General features: G+C 40.4%; 1 protein-coding gene across 4 annotated transcripts in view; it reads right to left on the bottom strand.

Moving 5' to 3' along the window:
• Positions 1 to 25,390, bottom strand: part of KLF7 (Kruppel like factor 7) — a 79,328-nt gene that overhangs the window by 29,525 nt on the left and 24,413 nt on the right. For 2 of the 4 annotated variants that reach the window (XM_036238040.1, XM_036238041.1), the window contains one exon: positions 12,189 to 12,822. In XM_036238040.1, the coding sequence (XP_036093933.1) occupies positions 12,189 to 12,822 (634 nt within the window). The remainder of the gene's footprint in view (positions 1 to 12,188; positions 12,823 to 25,390) is intronic. The other 2 variants (XM_036238042.1, XM_036238043.1) reach the window with 2 other exon arrangements.

Genomic DNA, 25,390 nt, shown 5'->3' with positions numbered 1-25,390 from the left:
ACTGAGAGGGGGCCCCCAAATCCCCCTTGAACAGTCCTGTGACTTTCATGTTCCTGCCGGAACCTCATTAGCCTCACAAGTTCTCGAAGGGTCAGGGAAGGCCCAGTGGAGTGGATCGGCTCCCATGGTGAGCAGGCAGCCATGTGAGGCTGTGAGCACAGGGTGTCCGCCCAAAGGGCTGAGGGGCACTTAATCCAAGGCTGCATTTGCCCCATGGAAGGGGCACCTTTTTCTGATTCGCTCAAAGGCATAATGTGGGTTAGCAACAGCCCTCCTGGGCAGTCAGCAGCCACCAGATTCCTCTTTCGCAGGTTTGTCAACTGATTAACCTCATAAAAGAGGTAGTAGCTTTGTGTGGAAATGAGAATTAGCAAAGCAGGTTTTTGCAACTGAGGAAAATGGAAAGGTTGAAGCAGCTTCAATATCCCCTTTCCTTATGTCCCAAAGTATGCTATTGCTTTAAACATGGAGGCATCCAAAGAATAAAGATCTGCCTGCCCAGGAAAGCATGAAGAGGGGAAGCTTGGAAGTGGGTACTAGTTAGTGTTTGTTCATGGCTGGGGCTAACCATGGCTACTTTCCCAGATCTTACCAGAATCAGATACACAACCACACCCAATAGATGAGTGAAAGGTGATGAATTAGAAAAATACCCAAGACATCTTTGGACTTTTCATTCCCTGTCCTTACACTTCAGCAGACTAGGGACAATCCATACTACACATGGAAAGCTGTTATTCTGAAAATCTGCCATCAATAAAGACTAAACACTCAAACAATCAAAACCACTATCTCCTAAAGTCAGAATATGAAACTTGTCAAGTGATGAAGGAATGTTCTGACTTCTGATGGCTCCCCACAATCAAATGGCTAAGTCCTTTAATGGACAAATACTTCTGAGTGATTAACAACCAGTCCTCTTGATAGTAGAGAAAGTACTATACCTGCTCCGTAGTTACCCTCCGATAAGGTTTCCTTTTGCAGTTTGAATGCTACTAATGGCTAGCTGGTTTCCTTAATATCTATGGAACACTGCAATATTCTGTCGATCATCCTAGCCTAGTTTGAGGCCTTCTATCTATTTTAAGGATACTTTAAGCAGAAATGAGTCCATAGAGCCTGATCTGATCTTACAGCGGCAGGGCTTCCTGCTCAGAATATAGTTTCTGCTGTTTCACTTTCAATAGGAGATGGGAGATCTCATTAGTATGAGAAACCAGTACCAGCCATTAGCGTCAAGTAAGAGTTGCCTTTGCTAACTATTTCTGTGCACAGTCACACAACATGCTCTGAGTTTTCTCAATAAAAAAGCTCCTTCCCAGGGGGATGAAGCTGCCTCTTTAAGAGGCCCCAATTTACATACACTTTCTCAACCATTTAAAGTGAAACCTCCTTGAAGCATCACTTCACTTCTAAAGAATCTTCCTCCCCACACTTCCAATGAGAATTTCAATAATGATGAAGTGGAAACCTCTTTAAATAGGAGATACAATTATGAGGAAAGTAATTACATTTTTTTAAATCACAAAACTGATTTTAGGTTTATTCTATACCATATTTGTTTGTTTGCTATAAGAAAATAAGGTATGCAAAATATCCATTATTTTTATGTGAATGCAATGCATCACCCAAAAGTACTTGAGACATGTTCTGTGCATATCGGACGAATGAAATCCATAATGCAAAGTGATGGGCCTAGAAGCTTCCTTTTGCTCCTTCTGATGAATAAAACAGTTGGGGAAATGCCATAATCACTTTTAATTTATTTTATTTCTGACTCTATACTCTGCAGAATATGAAGAATGGCTAAAAAGGAATTTTGTCCATTTAAGAGATTAAGTGGTACCGTCCTTAAGATATTAAAGATGCTCCATTGTTATTAAGTTAGTAATTTTAAGGTTTACACAATTTCTATCAGTGCCCCTATCAAATATAGATGTGTGATAATTTGCTAGTTCTTTCTTGAGAAGGCTAACCATCACTTAAGTAATGTCTTCAAATATGCTGTTTCTTTTAAACCATATTCAAAAGGTATTCAGAGAAAAGAAAGACTTCAAGATTCTAATGTGTTTTCATAGCGAAAGGATTTAGTTGAGAAAGCAGGATGAGGGGACGCAGGTGCCAGACATTGTGTAGAATTTGCACTTATGCTCCATTAATTGCCAGCATATCTTCTTTTCCCTCCCCCCCCCCACCCCCTTAAATCCCTCTGGAAAACAGCAGAGCAGCAGGCCTAGACTGGTACCCAGCAGCAACACCAGGAGCAGAAGTAGCCAATTAGCCTCCAGAATACAAAGGGGGGTGGGGGGAGAAATGATGCAGTTACCTAGCAACCGGAAAGAGCAGAAACAGCTGTGTAGCAGGCCCAGGCTGGTACCCAGGCAGAAACAGGATAGCCAATTAGCACACTGTATTTAATGCTGATGTGGTTTCCTAGTAACAGGCTGTACACGTCTGTCTGTTGCATTTTCTCTCTCACTTCCTCACATTTTCCTCAATCATGCACAGTATTACTATTTGCCCTAATTACTGTTTCTCCACTGCTTCAAGCGGCCATTATTTTGTCCCCAGAGAAATTGGAAGAACTCAGAAAAAAGTCTTCTGTAATGACAGTATTTAGTTTCAAATTCAGATTAGCTGTAAGACTTGAGACACTAAACAACAACAACAAAGAATGAGAAAAACAAAAAAGCCAGCAAATTGCCTTCTGCCTAAATTTCTAAGTAGCCTATGATACCTTTTCTATATGTTAATATTTGCACGTGGATGAAGCAAAAAAAAATTTAATAATACATACTATCATTATGCCATACACTACATTTTCAAATAGGCTGAATCCTCTGTGTACTTGAATTTATTCATATTGATTTTCTGACAGTCTCTCCTGAACACTAGGAACATAAAATGTCTTATTACCTTTATCAGAGAAGGTAGATGTGCCTTTTGTTGCTCTTTTAAAAATACCAATATGAGTTTCAACAGGCTCATGACCAATTGAGAATTCAATATGAAGAATCATTATTTCCTTTCTATAATAGAAACTGAGTACCAGCGAAGAGTGTGCGTATCCATGGTGAGGAGATACAAACACCACGTTAAAAGTTCATAATCACAGCAATGAATTCCAGTGAAGTGACATGAAGCCACACAAATTCACAAAATGAAGACAGAAAACTTTAAAACAGGACTACTGTACGACTATTCCAAAATGTTCCCTATTTCATCTTGCTACACTTGTATATACTAGAATATGTACCAGAATCAACTTTTTTGTTGGCTTCTATTCATCAGAGCACAGATTATGTAATTCTGCATGTTGTAAGGCATTCAGTAGACTCCTGGGACTTCTCTCACTTAACCGTGGCTTCAAAATTGGAACAATCTATAGTCCTTCTTACAAAATTCCTCTGATGTGAAAACAGGAAGGGCCCCAGAGGAAGACACTAGACACCATAACACCCCCAACAAAAGGATCAATGGTTTTTTTGTTATTGTTTTTAAGTCAACTTTAGCTCACCAAGTGAAATGGCTAAAACTATTCTATCATAACAAATTTGAGTTTTTAAAAAATTTTACATTGCTTGCCAGAAAACAGTATATGCAATACTGTTTTACTTTACTGAATTCCATAAATTAAACGTCAATTACAGTCATGGAAAGAGGATACATTCTGAAGGGAGAAACAATAATAAACGTCTGAGTTGTTTTATGATACCAGAGGAGTGGTTTATAATATGAGTTATAAATTATTAACGCATTTTATTTTACAAACAAAATAAAAGGGGTCTAACCTTAATGCAGATAACTTTTGAAAGGAAGAAAAGATGCAGAGTCCTAATAAAAATGGGGTTTGTCAAGTTAAGTTTGGTGCAGGGCAAAGCTAGACTGAGGTTCCATAGGACTGGTAATGGGACACCCTAGTCCACCATCTCTAACAGCTTATGAGGTCCAATCCTGGGTCAATTCCCAACTCAGAGGATAAAGGAGAAGGTAAGGTGAACAAAATCATGGGACGGACCACGGTAAGCGTATTCTCACTGCCAACACAAACAATTTAAGTGGTTTGACCTCCATTACATAAGCTAGTGTGGCCCGTACATGGACGACCGGACATGAGAACACTGCAGGAATGCAGAGCACCCCAACGTCGGCTGGCCAAACAGCCGGCACATTCGAAAGTTACTGTTGATGATTCTGAATGGCCTGGCTTTGACTAACATTTAGCTTAACAACTGTCAAGTCAATATATTACTTTCTAAAATTGGTTGAAAAAAAGTTACTCTTAGAAAATGCAGAAAATCTAGTAGAAGGAGAGGGAAAGGGTGGGAGTGGAGGCGGGGAATGCCGCTTTGGCTTCCAACACACCCCCATCTTTTCTCCCTACTTGCTTGCAGATTCCTAAAATTCCATTAACAGTTTCCTATAATTGAAGATTTAAAAAACTAATAATAAAAGATGCCAGTGTTTTACACTGGTTGATGGATGTGTAATCTACCAATCAACGGTGTATTGCTACCAGATCCTTTCTGATGGAAAAGAGTGAGGTAAAGAAAGGCTTCTGAGGCAGGAAGTGACTCAGTCCAGGAAAGCAGCAGGCATGAGGTTCTTAGGTGGGGCATGAGGAAGGAAGGAACTGAAATCTTAGGAAAACAGGTTTGCCCAGAACCATTTAGTTCGCCTCCATCAGGGTGGGGACAAATCAAAGTTATCTGGTTGGAAAGGGCCAGGTTCTCCTTTGGCATCTAGGCAGCCAGGTGGGGCTTCGGCTCCATCATACAGATGCCCACGCCCACCCACGGTAGGCTGGGTTCCCAGATTTCCATTTGCTTATCAGAATTAACTTCCTTATATGAAAAGTATGTTTCTCGTGATCCAGTTTCAAGGTTTTAATTACAATTTCTACTAAATTCAAACTGAATACTTTTCAAAGAAAGAAATCCTGTTTCACAAATATTGTTTCATTGGTTCTTCTATTTTAACTAATTTTTTAAAAAGAATTATTTCAAAGTTTTTTTTTTAAAGTGCTTTTGTTTTTGTTCTTATTTTTACACATAGATTTCTTAAACTCCTCTTTTATTTTCTGACTCACACAGAATCACCCCATTATTGTTTCAACTTCAGGAGACAGAAGAAAAGTACTGCCTACCACCAATTCGTTCTTATAACATCTTAGCCTGCAAACTTTACAAAGCTCCATTTAACTCTCCTCGAACCTCCTAATATGTGTGAAATAACCATGATTATCACGGTCACTAACATTCTTATTATAATAGAAACAGCTTCTGTACATTATCTATTTACTAAAGGGAATGATTATCTTTAAAGTTCACACTTGACCCTCCCAATGACAGTCCTTCATGTACACAGACTTCCTATGACCTTCCTTTCCTTTTCTCTGTCACAGATAGCCTAACCTTCAAATCTTCACATTCCTAAAATTCTATTACTTCCACTGTCTTTTCTGAAATGAGAGTCCTCTTTTTTCTTCCCTCCCTCTTCCTCCCACCCCCAATCCACGCTCTGTTCTCTTTTGAGATGAGGTTCCAAATATAATGACTTTATAAAGATATACTTCAGGCTTTTCATCAAAAAGCAACATCCTCAGAGATGGGGAAAGAAATAGTGTCTGGTATAGTGGGTGTTCAATAAATATTGTTTATGATGAAATGCATATTAATTTCATGTTGTACTTTCTCCTCTTTTCTTTAACACATTTTATTGTGACTATCAATTATCCATTAAAAGAGCATCTGAAATAGGCACCTCCCAAAGCCTACACCTATTACCACATTATAATGATAAATTATTTATTTTATAAATAAAGCTTGCTGTGATTTTGCTAAGTTTGAGCCATTCTATCTAGTATATGTTTACCTTAATTATCCTAAAAAATGTTACGAGATAACATATTGCTAAAATTATCATGTGGTGAAACTTGAAGATTTTCTGAATTGTAAAATTCTCCTATCACTTGTTTTCTACCACCTCATTATTCATACCCTTTCTTTACAAATTCTCTTAAACTCTTGAATATGCTAAATCCGAGCTATCAAATGCTCCTATTAAACTCCATCCACCTTGTGAACTGAACGGTAACCCTTATTCTAGTTTCTATCCCATAATCTGGGTTTAATGAGTTTCTGCCTCAATACATGGATAAACTCCATTAGCAGCCATGTGTCTCAGCATATTAAAGCTCTTTCATGTCTTAAAATTGTCCTATTTCAGTTGCTATTGTATAAATCCAAAGAATTCTTATCTATGGCACCAAGGAGTTTGGACGTGGTCAATGGGCCCCCTAGAGTTCCAGACTGAGGTGTTTAATTTTGTCCTGTTGATATGCCTGACCTTGAATTAGGGCTTCTATTTATATAAATTAGTGCATTATCACATTGGCAGCATTTTAAAAGATGAACAGCATCAATACATCAATTTCTGTCCAGAAAGAGTAGAGCGACTTTTTATCTCCGAATCATCCATGCTGCTTCTGACCCCTGACAGGAGCCCCTACCCTCGCTTAACACTGTCTCTCTTTAGCACCTCCAATCTCTAAATGGCCCTTCCTTTCTCCTCTGCTAGTCATTCCATGGCACAACACCTGACATCCATGGGCACTTAATACCTCTTTATGGAATGACTGAATGAACAAAGTAAATAAGAAGCACGATGCTCTATTAAATAAGGTACAAGCCTAAGGCACAGGAGATATTGGTCAAATTTTAACTCTGCCCATGGTGGGTTACATTACCTGAGCTAAAGCATTTTTCCCTTTTCGGCCTTCAGTTTTTCCTATATGTGATAATGCTTGCCTTTCTTATTTTGTAAGAACAGAGTGTTAACATTTGTTTTTTTAATGAGTGTATTGGACTGTTACAAGAAAGTCTCTCTTTAATCCTAAGGTTAAAAAAAAACAGTTTAACAGTAATGACCAATAACAGTAGCTACAGCAGTAAGAACAATGGCCTGGAAATGGATGACCATTCCTTTGGAATTTCATTGTTCTGAGTCTTAGTCACTTGAAAAAGCAATATGTTTAAAGACTCTTCCAACTTGCATCTGTTTAGAAGACATTTAAAGTAGTTGTCATTGTCAATTTGTATTTAAACTGTAAGTTCCTCTTAATAGTAGGTTATTAAGAAAAATATCTACTTTACTTATTTTTTCCTTATTAGTTAGTATAAAAGAGTTTGGACTGGAACACTCATGTTTTGTTCAAATCTTGGTCCAGCCACTCTAGGAGCCAATCAGACAAGTTAGTTGACCTCTCTGGACTTCAATTTTCTTATCTATGAAATAAGAATAGTACCTATGTCATTAGATTGACACGAGGATTAAAAGAGTCAATATTTGTAAAAGACTTTAAAAATGAATAGCAAGTGCTTTATAAGTAGTGGTTAAATAAGTAAAGTAACTTATTAAATTTCAAAACTTAAAAAGAACTTTCATTGTATGAATAAAACCAATCTTTTGTATGTAATATTTTCAGTCACCTTTTTCATTTGAAAACAAACTCTTTCCCTAAATCATAATTAAACTTAAGAGACTGTGCCATGTTTTGATTCATGATGACCTGCCCCAAAGCAGACATAAAATGCTAACTAAATCGCATACTTGTATTACCTTTCTACCTGAAAACACATCTTTACATCCTTCAGTGCGAAATCTGGAATGTCCTTGTCACCACCCACAGATAAGACTATAGCAACTCCAGTCCCTAGAGAAAGCTCTCCAAACAGCACATGTCAGAACATGGCCTCTATTCTCCCTCCTCTGTGACCGGCAACCAAAGATTTCATTGCTGGCCTTTGTTATGACTTTACCAATGTGACTCACTCTTACCAGTATAAACGTGAATGTGCTTTTATATGAATTTCCACATTAGAAAAGCCTGCTCGTTTAATACAAAGCACCATTTCAATCACAGGTTTTTTTGTTTCTGTTTTTTTTTTTTAAGCCCAGACGTGATTGAGAAGAAATGTGAAAAATAATTCTTTTCCTTTTTGCATAGAAACTAACATTTTAACAAATTGATTTTTGCTGAAAATGAGAATAATAAGAGTGACTTTTTAAATACTGAAAGTGACGGTTTCCCTTGCATCAAAATATAAGGATTATTTAGCTGACTTAAGAAGATGAATAAAACTATGATCGTAATGGTTGAATTATTGAAAAAGAAAAATATATTCTACAAAGACCAGAAAAAAAGAGTGCGAGAGGAAGGTCTGTAATAGCTTGGCTGCTAAAGGACATTTCTATGCTCACGCCAGCACTAAGTGCTCTTCCCAATGAATAAACCATATGTCCATTTTTACATGCTTCCTTTCGCTGAGGTTCTGCTACTTCGCAATATTCCCTTTGTCCCAGTCTCTGCCTCATCTTCTTCCACCACCCCACCCCCACCTCCCTTGATCCCCATCCCAAACTTCACCTACTTGGGTAACCAGTTATTTGTGCCCTAGCTACCAACTTGAACATCTGCTACCTGAAAAAAAAAAAAAAAAAAAAAAAAAAAAAAAAAACAGAAGAAGAAGAAGAAAAAAAAGAAAAATCACCTCATTGCCTAACATCCTCCTGGGCAAAAAGTTTAAAAGATTCAGCATCTTCAAAAAACAGCAGTGGGAAGGTTGGGGGGGGGGGGGTGGAGGGAGAAGACCATTTCCAGCTCAGTAAATTCTATCTATATAAAGAGTAAATGAATAACACTTTAAAACTTCCTCAATGAAAGCAGTCCCACATCACCAATAAAGTATTACTTTTGTATAGAAAGAGACCCACATTTTTATCTTATTTCATTTTTGCAATCGTGTCTCTTTTTTGACATATTACCATATAGAAGAGATAGAGCGTATCTGTAACTCTGGAGGACAAAATGCCAGTACTCCCCTTCCTTCTCCTAGATGTTTTCTCATTTTATTTTTTTATTTTATTTTTTTACTTTTCTGGTCCCCAAACACTTTCCCGACGGAAAGATAAGGAAATATTTCCACTGAATTAAAGTGAACCCTGTGTTAAAACGGCTTGCCCGAATCCAACCAGAGTCCATTTTTTAAAACTTTATTTCAACATTTGGTCAGCAGCTCTCCCCACTCCACTCACCTATATCAGCAGATTCTTCTCCAATCTGAATTCCCATCACTATACACCTTTGCCCTCAAGCTTTTACCAGTCCATTTCCTTGATATGTTTGCACTTAATTCGATTCCCTCCTTCATGCTTTTTTCATTATTCTTAGTTCATCCACACCACATAAATTATCACCTTTGTTTTCAGTTCCCCATGTGCCCCATTCACACCAATTCCAAATAAATACTTCTGATTCTCATCTATTTAATCCAAATTAATTCATATTCCCTCTCCCCATCCTTCCATCCCCACCCTTACTTCCCCTGCTGTCTGTTTCTCTTTCTCATAGCACCCACTTTTCCCTCCGTGCTTGTTTCTGAGGATACAAGGCAACGGCTTCCTGGGTTGTCATCAGAAAGCCCTGCTCTACGTTACTGCCAGTTTCGATGGGCTAATGTCTGCCCGCCCAGTTTCACCCTCCACAACTGGTGTCCATGAGCGTCCTGGCCCCCACACTAAAAGTGTGAAAGTGAGGACAGAAAAGCTTCTTGCTTTTTGCTGGTATTTAACTTTGGCTACCTGGCTTATTTCTAGTTTATATAAGGCTATTTCCCCCCACCCCCACCCCCATGAAATCACTGCTAATCAATATTAGCAGCAATAGTAATAACTGCCACTAACCCCACTACTATCTTTAACGAGCTCTTACACTCTACCAAGTATTTCATATATAGTTACTCATTTAATCTTCCAAGTAATCTAGGAGATAAACACAAGTATCCCTATTTACAGATGAGAAAACTGAGACTCAGTGAAGATAAATAACTTATCCACGTCATAAATCTAGACAGCAGTAGAACCAGAACTCAAACCCAGGTTCACCTGAGGACAAAGCCCCGCTCTCTACTCTCTGCAACGCTGCCTTGTCATACTGCATGGTGCCTCCCTAAGTGAATTTCCTTCGTGGAGGAGGCTTGCCACTTCCGTCCACCAAAGGCAAGTAAGTGGTTTCAGGTTCCGGGGAACACAGTGAGCTGCATCTTGATATTCGCTCTGAATAGACAATGCCCAAGAAACAAAGCAGCAAATAATACATCGCTCCAAAAAGTTATCCTTCTGACACATCTTTTAGGAAGAGGAGAAGAAAAAAAGAAGGAAATGCTCTGGACTGGCACCCCTGCCACCCCTGGTAAAAAAAAAAAAAAAAAATCCTGTTTCCCCAGAGCTGTCCAGCCGCCACACTAGGCGGGATATAGCCTATCTCAGTGTCAGTAATTCAGAAATGTGCCCCAAATCATTCATTCCACACCCCGAACAAAACTCAACATTCTCCTCTCATCCTGCTTCTTCTGGCTTCCTGTAGGAAGTGGGAGATGAGTCACGACTAAAGCCTGGGAGCACTGCAATGTCCTGTCATTACTTTACTCATTAACTCGAGAAAGAAACAACCTTTGGGATAATATCAGAGAGAAATAACACTGATAACAGGAAGCATTAGCCTTGGTGGATGTGGAATGGAGAACTTGAACCCAAACCCTGATGGGAACCCGTGAGTGGGATGCTGCACCTGAGCCGCAGGGCGCAAAAGCCGGGTTAGGAGACCTTCCCAGGAACCAAGCAAGAGCCACAGGGAAACTAAGTTCGGCATTGGACACGTACACGCCTCAGTCCTGTGTTGTGAGGCAGCCATGCCAGTCCTCACTCTCCCACGGAAATGACTTTGCAGTCACAATGACTCTGCAGTGGTGTCCCCTGGTCACATATTACACGTCCCTCCTTTAGGGAAGTTCTGTACTGAACAAAGACATTTCATGCACTGCCAGGACATTAGAGCTGAAAGGGGCTGGAAGAGCCAGACTATTTGACAGGTGCAGACAATGAAGCCCAGTGAGGTAAAGGGACATGCTCTAGGTCGCAGCGCTAGTCACCGGCAGAGTTCTAACTCGAACCCAGCTTTTTTCTGACTTTCCAGCCAGTGAACCTTGAACCACACATTTCCTTGGTGGCACAGTCCACAAACCATCACAGAGCACCAGGAAGACAAGCAGCGAGCCCCAAAAGAAGTCCTGCCAGACACCTCCCAGCTCAGGTTTGTCACCCACTCTCTGACAATACTCTTATTCTGTTGCTTGTACTTCTGGAGTTTTCCCTATTCAGCTTGTACTGTGTAAGCAGTATGAGAAAAACATATAGGTAATACACTATTGAGGACTTATTTAAAACCCACCGATGACAGTAATTGCTCCTAGGATGCTAATACCAAGAAGGGATACCAGCCCTAAGCCTCTACCTTAAAGCAGAGAACAAAGACCAGTTCCAAGGAAAATGCCAATCTCAGCCTTTTCTCTGTAAACACCACTCTTCCAAATTATCCCACTGCTCCAAAGATCAATTCGATTCCTGGGAGTCACTACAGAAGTCCTGAGTAAAATATATAGTCCCTGTTGGTCCCCGCCCACCCTTACCACACACATGGCAATGTAATCACTTTAGCAACTTCTCAGTAACAAGCTCATTAAAAAGCCATTCTGCCATCTCTCCATAAAGCACGCGCCAGAGAACAATGCAAAAGAGGAGATGCCAATTAATTATAGAATGATCACATCTAATGAACTCTGAAACCCTCCTGCTGTTGGTGACTTTGATGAAAAATCAGGGATGCTGGGAAGAGAGGGAACGGGGACACCCCGGCTACCTTGTTTAACTGTGAATTCTTTCAAATGTACCTCCTCGGATTCCAGTGTTGATCAGAACTGCAGAACTACACTCATAAAACAATGAAACGTGCCAGGAACGTGACAAGTGCATGTATCGCATACGGCTGTGAGTCACACTACCAGAGCCCCCGTTCAGGCATCCGCAGACCTGTGTGATCCTATGCTGTGGCTGGCATTGCCTCTGAACGTATCTCACAGCCAGCGAGTGACAAACCCCTGTCCTGTGCTCAAGACATCTGGATATCGTAAGGTAAAAAGTGAGTCATCTGCCTCCCCACCGGGGCCCTCCTGCCTCTCTGTCACCTCCTAGTCAGCACAGATGCCACTCCTTGGAACAAAAAGAAGCCCTTCCCACCAGGAAGCTAAAGGAGGAAAAAGAAGAAACCACGTGCGGCCAACTTGTACCACTACCTGTGTGAGTCCTCTGGTGGGCCTTTAAGTGCGAGCTTTTTGTATAAACTTTCCGGCACCCGTTAAACTGACAGCGGTGAACCCTCTTCTTGTTTTCGGGGCATGCCTCAGCCCCTGCCCCTCCTTGTTCACTGTCGCTCTGTCCACTCTTAACTGTCCCAGCTGCTGCCACGGCGGCGGCTGCTGTTGCCACCCCTCCCACCTTTACAGAGCTGAGTGCAGCCTTCTTGGCCACCAGTTTCAACGTCACCGTGCCATCCACGGCTGAGAGAGTCTGTGAGGTTTTGACCAGATGGCGGCTGAGCTCAGGGGACGATGGGGGCGTTAATGAGGTCACTGCGTTGAGCTGGGCCTGGTTGACGGCTGTGTAGCTGTCTAGAGAAGAGCTGGTTGGCTGGAGGCTGAGGCAGGTCTCAGATAGCAACTTGTCCCGAGAGAGCAAAATGTCCACTGCCGAGCTCTTCTCGCAGATGGCTGCTTCCACAGGGAGCAGCAGGGGGTCTAAGCGCCGGAAGCTCTCCTCAATGCACGGGGGCGGAGAAGCACGGAGGAAACAGTCCAAGTCCTCGCCAAAGGTCTCCGAGATCCTCCTAGGTTCTGTCTGTAGGTAGCGTTCCAATTCAAGGCATGTCTGCAGAGGGGAAGGAGGGAGGGAGAGAAACAGCCATCAGAGGCAAAGAACACCATGAGGCCACATGTTGACAGGCAGAGGAGGCAGATTCAGAAGGATACTGAGAATAGTTTCACGGCTCATATCTGAAAGTCTCCTGTTGAAAGGTCTGACCTTGTCATCTACTCCCGAATACTCATGAAGGGCTCATAGCGTCACATCCTATGAGTTCAACTACTGTAGTTGACGGGAAACTAGAGGCCCAGAAGGGCTATTTCACACCATCAAGATCCCAAAGAACTTTCAGTGTGAAAATCATCTCCTGCATCACAATAGAATTCAGCAGGTGAGATGCCCTAGGCGTCCCTAGGAGTTCCCATGTAAGCATGAAACAAATAGAATCAGACAAGGTTTTTATATAAGACAAGACTCCCCATAGACCAACTTCATTTTTCAAAAAGACTTGAGTGAATCACAAAGCTAAGTCAATTTTCCAACTTGCTCTGAAAAACAAACCACATCAACCCAAACTAAGTGGTGACTTCGGGCAGCAACAGCCAACAGCAAGCCTTGCCATGAGCATGGATTCCTTAACCATCAAGAATGAATACTCTTCTAAAGAATGCCTTTATAGAACTTTTGATGCACAAGACAAAATCCCAGTTGTTTACAACAAGTTATTCAAAATAGAATTGCTATATATCTTTTAGCAAGGAGTATGAATGAGTCCATTACAATGTTTTAACATCTTCGTCTTCGTGATTAAAGTAAGTTCAGATACACCTTTTCGACTTGTTAAAGATAGGACCCACCTGGTAAAGAAACAGAAAAAAAGAACTGGAAAGTTCAGAGTTTTAACAAATCTTCATCCTTGGTGCTCATAAACCTTTGTAAGATGGCGGAAGCGCTTTTACAGAAAAAGTGGATATTTAATCTGTGCTCTAATAGCTCTCCTCACTCAAAAATCTTATTTTTCCAGAATCTTGTATAAAACCTCGATGCTAACTACACCACCAGCTCAGTTTCTTCTAACTTTTGGGCATCAACAAAGAAACACTGGTGGTAAATTTAAAATGTGACTAGCTCCTAATTTACTGCCTCCGTAGAGCGTCTATGTTTTCAACCAATGTTCTGATTCTCGGCTTTTATTTTGTTAAGAATGTATTTTAATGATATACCTAATTGTGTTGTACCTGTCAAGGATTTTATTGTGGTGACATTTCAAAAGATTGGTTTTTAATCTGCCTTCTGGTAGAACTACGCATTACTGAAAAAGAAAAACAGATTATTGCTATGAATCACCTTTGGGTCTCGCTGTTGATTTTTAATAGTATAAACTAATGACTGGTTCCAATTTTCATTCAACACTCATGTCACAAGTGTTCATTCAACTACTGTGTTCACAGCAAGATGCATGACTTTTTACGTGTTAGAAGACAGTAACAGATCCATGTGATGTAGGTATAGAATAGACAATTACGAGCTAAAAATGATATGACTTTACAAAGCAAGGTGACAGCAAATAACATCGTAATAAAGTGTGCTGATAAGTTCGTAGGGGATGAGGGGACAATGAATTCCACACTCTATAATATGGAGGCATTAATCAAAGAAAGCCTATTGGAAAAGTAGCTTTTGATTCTATTTTACTTATTAATTAAATAATAGCACTTGCTGAGTAGCTTCCCACCACCTTCTCAGGACTAGAAATTTGCATTCTCCTCACTTGCCCCTTTCCTGAATTCCATATCTCAAAAACTTCTTTCCTTTTTCTATCCCATTGCCAGAAATTATCATTTTCTTCTCTCCAATAATAAAACCCTCAGTTTTAGCTCTAGTTAATTCACTGCTGAGTTAAAAGACCTTACTCCTGGAGTCAGCAGTGATGGTCATGGCATTAGGAATGTAGTCTATTTTACTGCTGACTGGCAGTAATATAATGGCTATGTGTAGAGCCAGAGGAAGATAGAGTAATCGGGGGGATAGTTCCATAAACTATATAATGTCTAACCAATGTACTGTATACTTGAAAATAAAAATAAAACAAAATACATTCCAAAAAAAAAAAAAGATCTTACTCCTCAAACCTCCCTTAACTTTCCCCTCTTCTTTTTAAAACTTCATTTACCAAGCAGTGTGTGGTACCCATCCAATAGTTTATAATGTCTATCAAACAAAGATAAAATCAAATTCATACTATTACTTTGATCATTCTATACTCTGGTCTACAAAAGCCATCTGCTGACATCCTATCCCGGACCATGCTGAGGCTAGCAGTCCCAGAAATGACCAGTAATACATGTCTTCTGGAATACAATTGTGGTGCTTCTTTAGCTTTGCCTAAAGAACAGAACCAAACCTTTGAGACACAGATATGTCCCAGGTAAAAATGAGATGAATCATGGATTATAAGTGGTCCTTGAGGCAGTTCCCTGCCTCACATGCAAGTACTACTTCACACCCCCAGTCATCACTGTCTATGATAGGTTTCAAAAGCAGAAGTTGACAGAGTACAGGATACCTCAGGTCTTATAGCACAAATTAAGCTCATCAAAATCTCCCTGCTGTTGGCAAGACGTAGTTACTTTCACAGGATCAAAAAATATGTAATAAACTTGGTCACATATGGGCATGATGATGCCGCAGTTACCAAATGACTTTCCTTCAATCCTTCTTTATCTCATAAATTACATGACATTTGCCAGTCAGGATTGCGAATATCTCCAGGCACTTCTGCCATTTCCCCTACGACCCTCCCCACTATAGGGTATCCTTCACCCATTTTTCCTTTCTCTACTTTCCCTCATGCCCATATGCTTGTTACAATCTTTCATCTTCCCTTCCACTTATCATTTTTCATTCAAAGTTCAACACAAAATCTATGTCTCTAAGGGAGACTGGTCTAAAAAAAATGGAGTTAAGAAAATATGTTGACTGCCAAGTGTTGAAAGACACCCCTCCTCAATCCTGGACAATTAAACAGTGTCTCCAAAATAAATCTAAACTCCACAAATTGGTGGTATTTCTGGTTTATCATGTTCTCCTTAAAAGTAATGATCATATTGCTTATACCACATGGGTTCTCAAACAATAAAAATAATCGTTTAAAGCTAAACCTCAACCTCTGTTATCTCAGATGGCAGAGACGTCTAAGTGTTTCAAGGAGTGTGGAGTTGTAAAAATTAGAAGTTCCTGAAAAAATGAGCTATAATCCCCTCACAATGCCCATCCGCACCCCACTGTGACCACACCTATGTTCAGTTGGGGCAGACTCTAGTCCAGATTCCTCAATGTCACTCCTTTGAAACCAAGTGTTTGGAACATAAAAAGTTTTAGTTTTCATTTATGTATTTTAATTTGAACATAAGACAAAGCCATTGGTCCAATATTTTGTGACCAGTCAATAACTGTGTTATTATGGGTAATTATTTAGAGTCTTTAGATTTATGTATACTTGAGTTGGTGAGTCAACAAAATAAATTAACTAACTGCATTTTGATTTTTCTTCTGTAATAACGGTCATTGAAATAAATGCCACCTATGTTTGTAATCAATTATTAGTCATCTGTGTTCCTTTTAACCAGTAGTGTCAATCCCAAGTATTATACCTATTTAGCTCACCTAAAACATCCAAGAGTTAAAAGTACAAAGAGAGAAAATAAATTGGGGAGAGAATATAGATGCAAAAATATGGGGAGATATGGCTTCCCACTTCATGGAAACATGCAAAGTCATGCTTCTTCTGAGATAACCTTGACCTGGTAGTGACGATGATGATGATGCTCCAGTGAGGAAGGGTTCCCAGCAAGAATGTTCTCCCAGGTAATTACATACACAGATGAACTGCACTTGGCTGCCCATGGGAGCCCCTTCCTGACACTTACTATGTGTGGTTTTGTCACATGCCATTACCATGGTGCCATAGTCCCCAGGGAGTTTAAAGTACAGAAACAGGGAGACGAATCTCCTGCCTTTCTCTTGAGAGTGTCCCAAAGTTTAATTACTTTTTTGTGCTTTGAAATCTTCACACGCATCCCAAGATGGAAATTCAAAGTAATACAAAACAAGCTACTGATAGTAGGGTAACCGAAGCTTTTCAAAAAGCAATCTTCTAAAATAGTCATTCTTTTCCAACTTATAGATATGTTTACACTTCATGCCTTTTAGCAAAAACTTTAATCCTCTGACTCCTGAAACCAACTGGAAAACCTCTATAGGATTGCAAGGATTGGTATTTATGAGGACTGTATGATTTATTCTTTTCCCCTTCAAAGGATGATATGATGTAATGGTTCTGACACATTTCTAGTCTTTTAACATTAGGTCCAAGTTGAAAGACAAGAAAGGAAGTAGAGAGCATGGCCAGAGAGGTCTGGAACCATGTTCAGGGGTTGGAGGAAAGGAAAGAAGCATCATGATTAATAAGCTCAAGTGACCCGGGGGAGTGTCTCAGACACCAAGCACTTGAACTTTGTTGCCCATCTTCCTGGGTTTCAAAGCAGGTTTGAGAAAGGGATTCTAACACTGAACCGAACTTGTGGCAGAGAGGATATATGTGCCAGCGACAAGAATCAATCTTGTAAGATCCAGAAAGTGATTCCTATGAAAATTTTAAATACATATTTATTTCTTCTTGGCTTTCATTGCCAGAAAATATTAGGGTGGAAAGTTAGTAATGAATTTAGTCTAGAAAATGTGCATAAGCAAGTATATAAGATAAATGAACATTTCTCACTGCATTTTTAGCTATTAGGGTTTAAAAAAAAAAAAAAAAAGAACCATCAATAGCACACCCCAGAGGTATGACAGTATTACACATCACTGTCAGAACTGCTGAACTCCACAAAATAACCATGGTACTGGGTACCGTAACCATGTAAGATTGCATTCCTTTCTGCTGTTTCTCACATCAACTCGTTGCAGGAGCTGAAACCAAATTAAGTACTTCCCTCTAGTAATCTGTAAATGCTGAGAGACAACGCTGCGAAAATTAACTGAATTCTAAACAAACGTGGAAGTTGGGGAATTTCTACTGAAACCTCTTCAGCATTTCTCCTCCCCAAACTATTCTCAATAAGCAAAGAAAATATTTATATATTTTTCCTTAGGGAGGTAAGAAAGGAAGGAGACAAATAGAGGCCTGGGACAGAGTGATGTCGTTGAATATAGTGGCCTCAAATACCCCTTTCATCTTCTAAGGAATCCTTGGCTGCAACATATAAAACAAATCCCTCAACAACTCAGATCTGAATTAAATGCTACAGTGAGTTTTAACGTCATGTAACCTGGGCAGAGACGGGGTCCGGGTTTTATGCTCCTTGAAGGAAGGAACTGCCCCCTTCCCCCTCCCAACAACAACTGGGAAAAGCATTGTCTTGCTTCATAATGTTTGTGATCCTCAAAATGAGCAGTCACCACTAGGGACAAGATGGCCCATGCACCAAGAAGCCTTTAGACTTTAGTGCAGGGTTGGTTTTCCAGCTGTCACTTTTCAGAGCATACCAATTCAAAGTCTATCACTCTGGCCTCTACCTGCAATTGCTGTCCCTACCCTCCATCGGCCCTTAAGAAGAGTCATTCACTATTACTTGGCCACTGGACTGTAACTAAATCCAATCTTATGAGTGGTCAAGAGATATCACTGCTCCTGCACACAGCTGGATCACATAAGATACGTGGGTCTGCTATCACCTTATCTCCCAGCTAAGCCTCTATTTAGTCTGACATATACTGGAGGAAATCCCATTTCTTACCTCATAGCTTGAAAATAAGTTTCATTATTTTCAGTCATTATACTTTCAGAGACAAAATTAAATTCATGCCTTAAGAGTCAATGAAAAATCACCCTACACTAGAGCAAAGACCTAGATCTGGGCTGAAAAGGGAGGTTTAAGACAGGAAAAAAATGCATGTAAGAGGGCATTCTGCCCTAGCAACTCATGGACGCCCAGGACCTGGGAGACGACGTCCCCTCTGAGGGGTGGTGGCTTCCCAAGAACAACAATGGCCCTGACAGTGTTTCAGCTTCACCATTAATTTTCCATAAAGAGCAGTTTTCACGACGAGTGCTTGTGTCAGGCAGGGCCTGATGCTTCGGAAACCTGTAATTACTCCTGGCTCCCCACCCCCCACAGCCTCTGCACCTGTGTCAGCTCAAGGCACCAGCTGGCCATGTCTTGCTTCCTGCCTCTTAAGGGGGTGGGGGTGAGGGGCAGGGGAGCCTTCATTGAAAACCCAAACTCACATTACTTTCCTCTTCTTCCAAAATGCATAAACAAAACAAAAATTTTAAGCTCACCAATCGCATCCCTTCCCCCAACGGTCTTGCCAAAGGAAACAAATAAACGTTAATTGGCTAGAGAGCCTTCATTCAAACCGAAATTACTGAAAAACACAGTAACAGGGAAAGGTCTGACAAGGGGTGATTAATCCTGTTTTACAACCAGCTCTCTACTCACCCCCACCCTCTCCAGTTAACTTTGTACACGCCCTCCCCAAACTCCCCGGGCCCCTTTGCACAGAGTGGCCAAGATGGGAACATGCCGAACCCATGACATCATCTCCCCTTCCTCTCCTAAACCACTTGCACAGGCTGACTCAGGCTACTGGGATTTTTTTTTTCTTTTTAAAGCAAACTCATTTCACTGACTCCCTTCTGGAACAATGTTATATCTTTCTTAGTTGAGTTAATTAAATATACCCTTCCTCTACCCTCCCCCGCCCCGATAAAAATATACTTACATATACAACTGCCTCTTTTTCCCCAAAGCATAGTTACACTCATGTGCAATGCACACACACACGTCCACTTTCTCTCTCTCTCTTTCAAAGTTTGAATTTTCCAAGAACAACAGGTTCAAATCCCACTGGGGCCCTTGGTGGCAGATGCAATTTAGTGGCTCGTGATCAAAGAGGATAGTCTCAAAACCGAGAGTTTTCAACTTCCACTGTGGAATGTGAAAGACAACGTGGGGGCACTGAGAGGGATGTGCGCCCTGCTCCTCAGATTGCATAAGATGGCAGCCAAAAGAGAATGGAATCAAGCCCTAAGCCACCTTTCCTGACATGGATGGCTGTACATTTACTTAATCTGAGGCACTTGGAACTTCTCAAAGTATTTAAGGTGCTGTGTGGGTGTGCCACTGGTCGCCCTGGTTAAGGAAACAGACCAGCCCTGGGTACACTCAGAGGCAGAAGGAAGCGGGTGAGAGTATTGGGCCTGGAGCCGGATTGCCTGGGTCTAAATCAGGTTACACTGCTTACTAGCTTGCATCACTGTTGGCAAGTCACTTAACCCCTCTGTGTCTCAGTCTCCTCATCTGTAAAATTGGAGAACAGCAACCAACCATGCAGGACGGTGTGAGAGTTGGATCACTTGATACAAGTACTTAGAACAGGGCCCGCAACACACACTGTGTATGTTTTAGCTATCATATAATGACTACTGTTTTCATGATGCTTCCAAGAAGACAATAAATATAAACAAATATACCAAGAGCATAAAAAAAAAAGAAAATCAAAAATATCAAAATATTATCAAAGTAAACTAAAATTGTTGTGTATAAAAGGTTAAGTAAGCAAGGAACTATGGCTGGGTGATTTACCTCACTGGGCTGTTTTCTCATCTACCAGGTGAACGGATCTCTAAGGAACCTACCAGTCTGGAGTTCTAAGTTGCTGTGAAATAGTAGCAGAAGAATAAAGACTGAAAAGTGAGAACGGCTCATTCCGAACAGGTTCAAAGAAACTGACACATGGCTCTGCTGCCCTACTGGGTGGTAAATGGCAGGAGGTTGGAGAAGCTGGAAGAGAGTGGGCCATGGACCCTCCTCTAGACAGGGGCCTCATAGCCTCAATTATAAAGCCCAAGACACACTAATCCAAGTCAACAAGACACTATAAAACTAATTTCCTGGTTCACCATGGACATGAGCCTCACCAGCATCTAAATGTAATCTTCACCAGAATGTGGGCTCCTCAAAGACATCTAGACCTGGCCCTGACTCATGATATTCTTCAAGCATTTGTCAAATAGATGGATGGATGGATGGATGGATGGATGGATGGATGGATGGATGGATGGATGGAGCGAGCAATTTTCAAACAAACAATCCAATTAAAAAGCAACAATGACCACAAGCCTGGTCAGGAAGGGGTTCAAAAGTTTGCTGAAAGCCAAAGATTCTTCTTTCTTTACCAAGAGAGCATCAAAACAATGTGTATGTATTTATTAACAACATTTCCTATAGTATACATCAGTATTTTAAGATTTAACTGTAGGTGATATTTACCTATTATCTCTTCAATGTTTTTCATTTGAAAAAAAAAATTTAATGCTCACCGTCTGGGACACATACAGTATCCCAAACTGAGAGGGACTCATAAAAGGCCCTGGGGCAGCCCTGAGTGTATGTATCTGTGTAGGAAGTAAAAGCCATTTCCTCGTCCCAGAGAGCGACCCCTCCCTTCTGCCACTCCCTCTTTTCTCCTCTGGCCTCCAGAAACCACCAGGAAGAGAAGCAATAAAGACAAGTGAACAAGTTGCTATTTTCAGCTCTCATTCTTTATTGGTGAAAAGAACCTGGCCTGGGAATCGAGTTCAATACCCCCCCTTTCCCACACTGCCTCTCCGTTTCCCACCAAACCCCTGAACCTGAGCAGGGAGTTCACTTCCTTGTCTGAAAAACGAGTGAACCACACTCTCGAACACTGCTTCCAGCTCAAACTTCTTGCTGATAAACCTTAAATGACTTGTCATCACTCTTCTTGCCATGGCAAATCAGATCCTCCACGATCTGGCCTTGCTTTCCCGAACTCCTACCTCTCATCCATTCACACAAACACACCACGCTCACATGCCTCTCAGAGCCATCGCACCTGCTGTCCCTGCACCCCAGGATGCAGACCTCAAGCCATTGAATACCTGCTTCCTTTCAATGCATTATGTTTTGGCTTGATTGTGATCAGTTCACAGAGTCCTTCTTTGATCTGTCTACACTAACTAGCCAAAACACCTTATTCATTCTCCATTCTACAATTTCACTTTATTTGCTTTTCAGTACTGACTAAGCCCTAGACAGATTTAAATTATTTATTTGTTTGCATGTTTATTATCTATCTTTCCCTAATAAGATGGAAGTTCCAGGGGAGACTCAGTCTTATGTACCAATGCATCCCCAGCACAATGCCTGGAAAAGACATCCAAAACATACTAGTTGAATGAATAAATGGAATTAATCAATCCTGGAATTTCAGGGAAGACGTTACCTGGTTTCTCCACCAGGAAATTTATCCTAAAATGTCCACCTCCTTAGGTCAAAAGGCTCAATCATCATTTCTCCTCAGTTCAAGATTTAGAACTCTGAAGGCACTCACTGATTCATACTCATCGGATGGTAGTAAAATGAAGGCCCTCCTCAAGACAAAGAAATCAGTCTTGATCCTCACATCTGCTTGTTTCAAACAGATGCAAAGAGGGCATTTCTTCTCAGCAGTCCGTATTGCATCATATCCCTGAATGTCAGTCTGATGTTCAAAACCCACCCCTCTCCTGGCCTCTGCGCCAGGTGCTTATTAACTGATGTCCTGAGGGAATAAAGATAGAGGCTCAACCCACATCATATCATTTATTACCATTTCTATTACCTCCCTGATAAAGGTAATTCTGGCTATTGGTCTCCAAAGCACTAGAGGGTCATGTCAGTTTGGTCCCCAGTATTGGTATCTCCACATTCATCAGTCGTTATATGAAAGGTTCTTAAATGAAAAACCCATTCAAATCTAGCAGTCATCAGAAACTTGTGTTTTCTGTCATCTTCAATAGCTGCACACTCCACTTAGACAGATGAGGTCCTTGGACAGTCTTATTTTGGCTTATTCTGGTGACTTTCTCATAAATTCCTAAACACAGAAGCATTTCAGTCCTCTCCATTCCCTTTAAAAATTTTACATAAAAAGGTACCTCTACTGAGAGATGCTATTTATTTCACAAATATGAAGCCCTCAAACACTGAACCTGGCAGTGAGCCAAAATCCAATTAAGAGGGTATGGTGTTTGAACTAGGCAAGAGCTAAGGGTGAAAATATTGAATATAAGTTTTATAGGGTTTGTGTGTATGTGTGTGTTTCTGTGTGTACGTATGTGCACATGTGCCTCTGACAATGAAATGTAGATTCTTTTTAACGTACTTTGGACGCCTTTTTCTAAACCTGTCATTGTTCCCATATTCACAAAGCTATTCCCTTCTCTTGCCCATTATGTTAGGCAATAGGAATCTTTCACACGCTGGCTGACAAAGATGAGGGAGAAAGGAAGAGAAGGTTTTCCATCATGTAAAGAAAAGTTAAATTGTGCTTAGCCCATTTCTGAACCACTACAATGTAGATTTCAAATTAACAATTCGGCCCAATGGGACAGGAAGAATCAAGTACTGAGGCCCCAATGTTTGGATTCCAGTAGCTCTGTCTGCTTAACCTTAGGTGGCTTGGATGATATTGGCTTGGCGGACATCGGGGTGACGTGCACTTTCAGAAGCACCAGACGCTCACTGAAGAAGAGACAATTTGAATCATCACTGCCATCCCTTCTCCTCTTTGTTCCTGTCTGAACCAATTTCCATACAGTTTCAAAGAAATCATCAGCCCATGCAAAGGGGAAGTCCCAATGGAACAAGAAGTACATTAGCAGCACAAGGGGAAAAATCTAATTTCCAATCCAGTTGCTTTGTTGTTTCAACCTCCAAGGAAGCTTGCTACACGTGCACAACATAAATTAAGTTTTAAAACACCACCGTGATTTAAAATTAATAAAAACACTCCTGGGGAAAAGGTGGTTCTTGGTACAAATCTCTTTATACAATAAAAGTCAACTCCACCTGAGCTTGTAGGTGGGCTTGGGTCTTTGAGGTCTCAATTATCTCAGTCAACAAAATATTTTAGAACAGCATATAATCATTGAAACCAATGCACGTGCTACTTAATAGTTTATGGTGAAAGAATTCTAAAGCAGTATCCTCATTAAGAATCTTTAAGCTATCTTGTTGACAGACCTCACTCAGATGTTTTAATGGTCCAAATTAAAGGTTCTTTTTTGGCATGATGGAGTATGCCAATGTGATTTCCTAGTGCCCTACTTACCGGAATAAAACTCATGGCAAGACAGCAGTGTGACTACATCATTAATTAACCTGAACAACATACTGGAACACTGCTGCTAATAAAACTCCCCTATAAAGAAAACATGTTTTCTCTACTGAGAATCCTGGAATGTGGGCCCCAGCAGAATCAATGCCTTAATTAAGAAGATATTTTGATGTGTCTAGATCTGCAAATGCCATGAAATTTGACCATATTTGGCTTGATCTTCAATAACGTGAGCTCTTGCATATGCTTTTTGGGGAAAGAAAATGAAAATGATATCCATATTATCAAGACATGCAAACAACTAAGTGAATGAAAGGATCAGTTTTGCTAAAGCAGGGGATGCTTTATCTGGGCTGTTCTTAAAAGCAGATTGAGCTCTCAGTCCACAATCCACTGAATAAGAGATCTAAAGAATCCTTCCCTTTTCTCTAGAAAACAGGTGGACAGAATCAGGAACAAAGCAATAACGGCAGCAACCAGGTGAAACTGGGACTTTTCCAGTCCGATCCATATGACATGACATAGACTTTTTTACAGAGAATTCTGTTGTGAAAAGTTTCTGAAAACGCTTATTAATATTTATCATGTAACCTTTAAGCCCCCCTGTGAGACCATACTAGGCAGCAAGAATTAAAATCCCTATCTTATTTGAAACCCAACCCAGTAAAGAAAATTGGGTTTTCCAGAGTTCCGTAGCCATACTATCAATAAGACCAGAAACAGAACCGAAAGTTTCTTGGCGACTAATAATTAAGCTTTTTCTGGTCTAACTCTGAACCTTCTACCAATATCTCAAAACAGTCTAAAAATTCAGCAAACTATCATAATAACCTCAGTAACTTTGAAGGAATAGGACTCCTGATCTTCCCAAATTCGAAACACAACAGCCAATCCCAAACTTCATTTCACAAGATTTTCAACTATGTATCTCTATGTAATTTCTCCTAGGGAGACTAGGTCTTGGTTTTGATAACACCCTTTATTAGGAGATTTCTGAGATTTCCCTGGCTGTTTCATATTTTGTTGGGTTTTCAAAAGTAAATAGGATTTTAGTCATTCCAACCTGTCAACATCAAGTGTAATCAGAGGCAGAAAGAAATGGAACTAGTATCAATTTTTTAAGACAGAAACTGAGAAAATGTATAAATACGGTTTACTGAGGATTTGATTTTATTTGTTTATTGGATTAATGCCAAATACATGAAAACTAGAAGTGACATGGTTTTTAAGAGGAGGGATTTAAATCCATTATCCAATGTTTTTAAAACATTTCCTAATTATAATAAACATAAAAAATAAAAATTTGACTAAAAGAGATTTAACATCTCCCACCCCTTATCACCTACAGAATAGTGGTTCTTGGCTCACTTTCAACAATAGTATTATCAATCACTCATCCTTCTGTTCAAGATTCAAATTGAAACGCTGCTAGGAAGGGGCATGGAAG

The sequence above is a fragment of the Rousettus aegyptiacus genome, unplaced genomic scaffold (assembly GCF_014176215.1).
Source record: "Rousettus aegyptiacus isolate mRouAeg1 unplaced genomic scaffold, mRouAeg1.p scaffold_m13_p_2, whole genome shotgun sequence".
NCBI lineage: Eukaryota > Metazoa > Chordata > Mammalia > Chiroptera > Pteropodidae > Rousettus > Rousettus aegyptiacus.
This window is presented reverse-complemented; position numbering and strand designations above follow the sequence as displayed.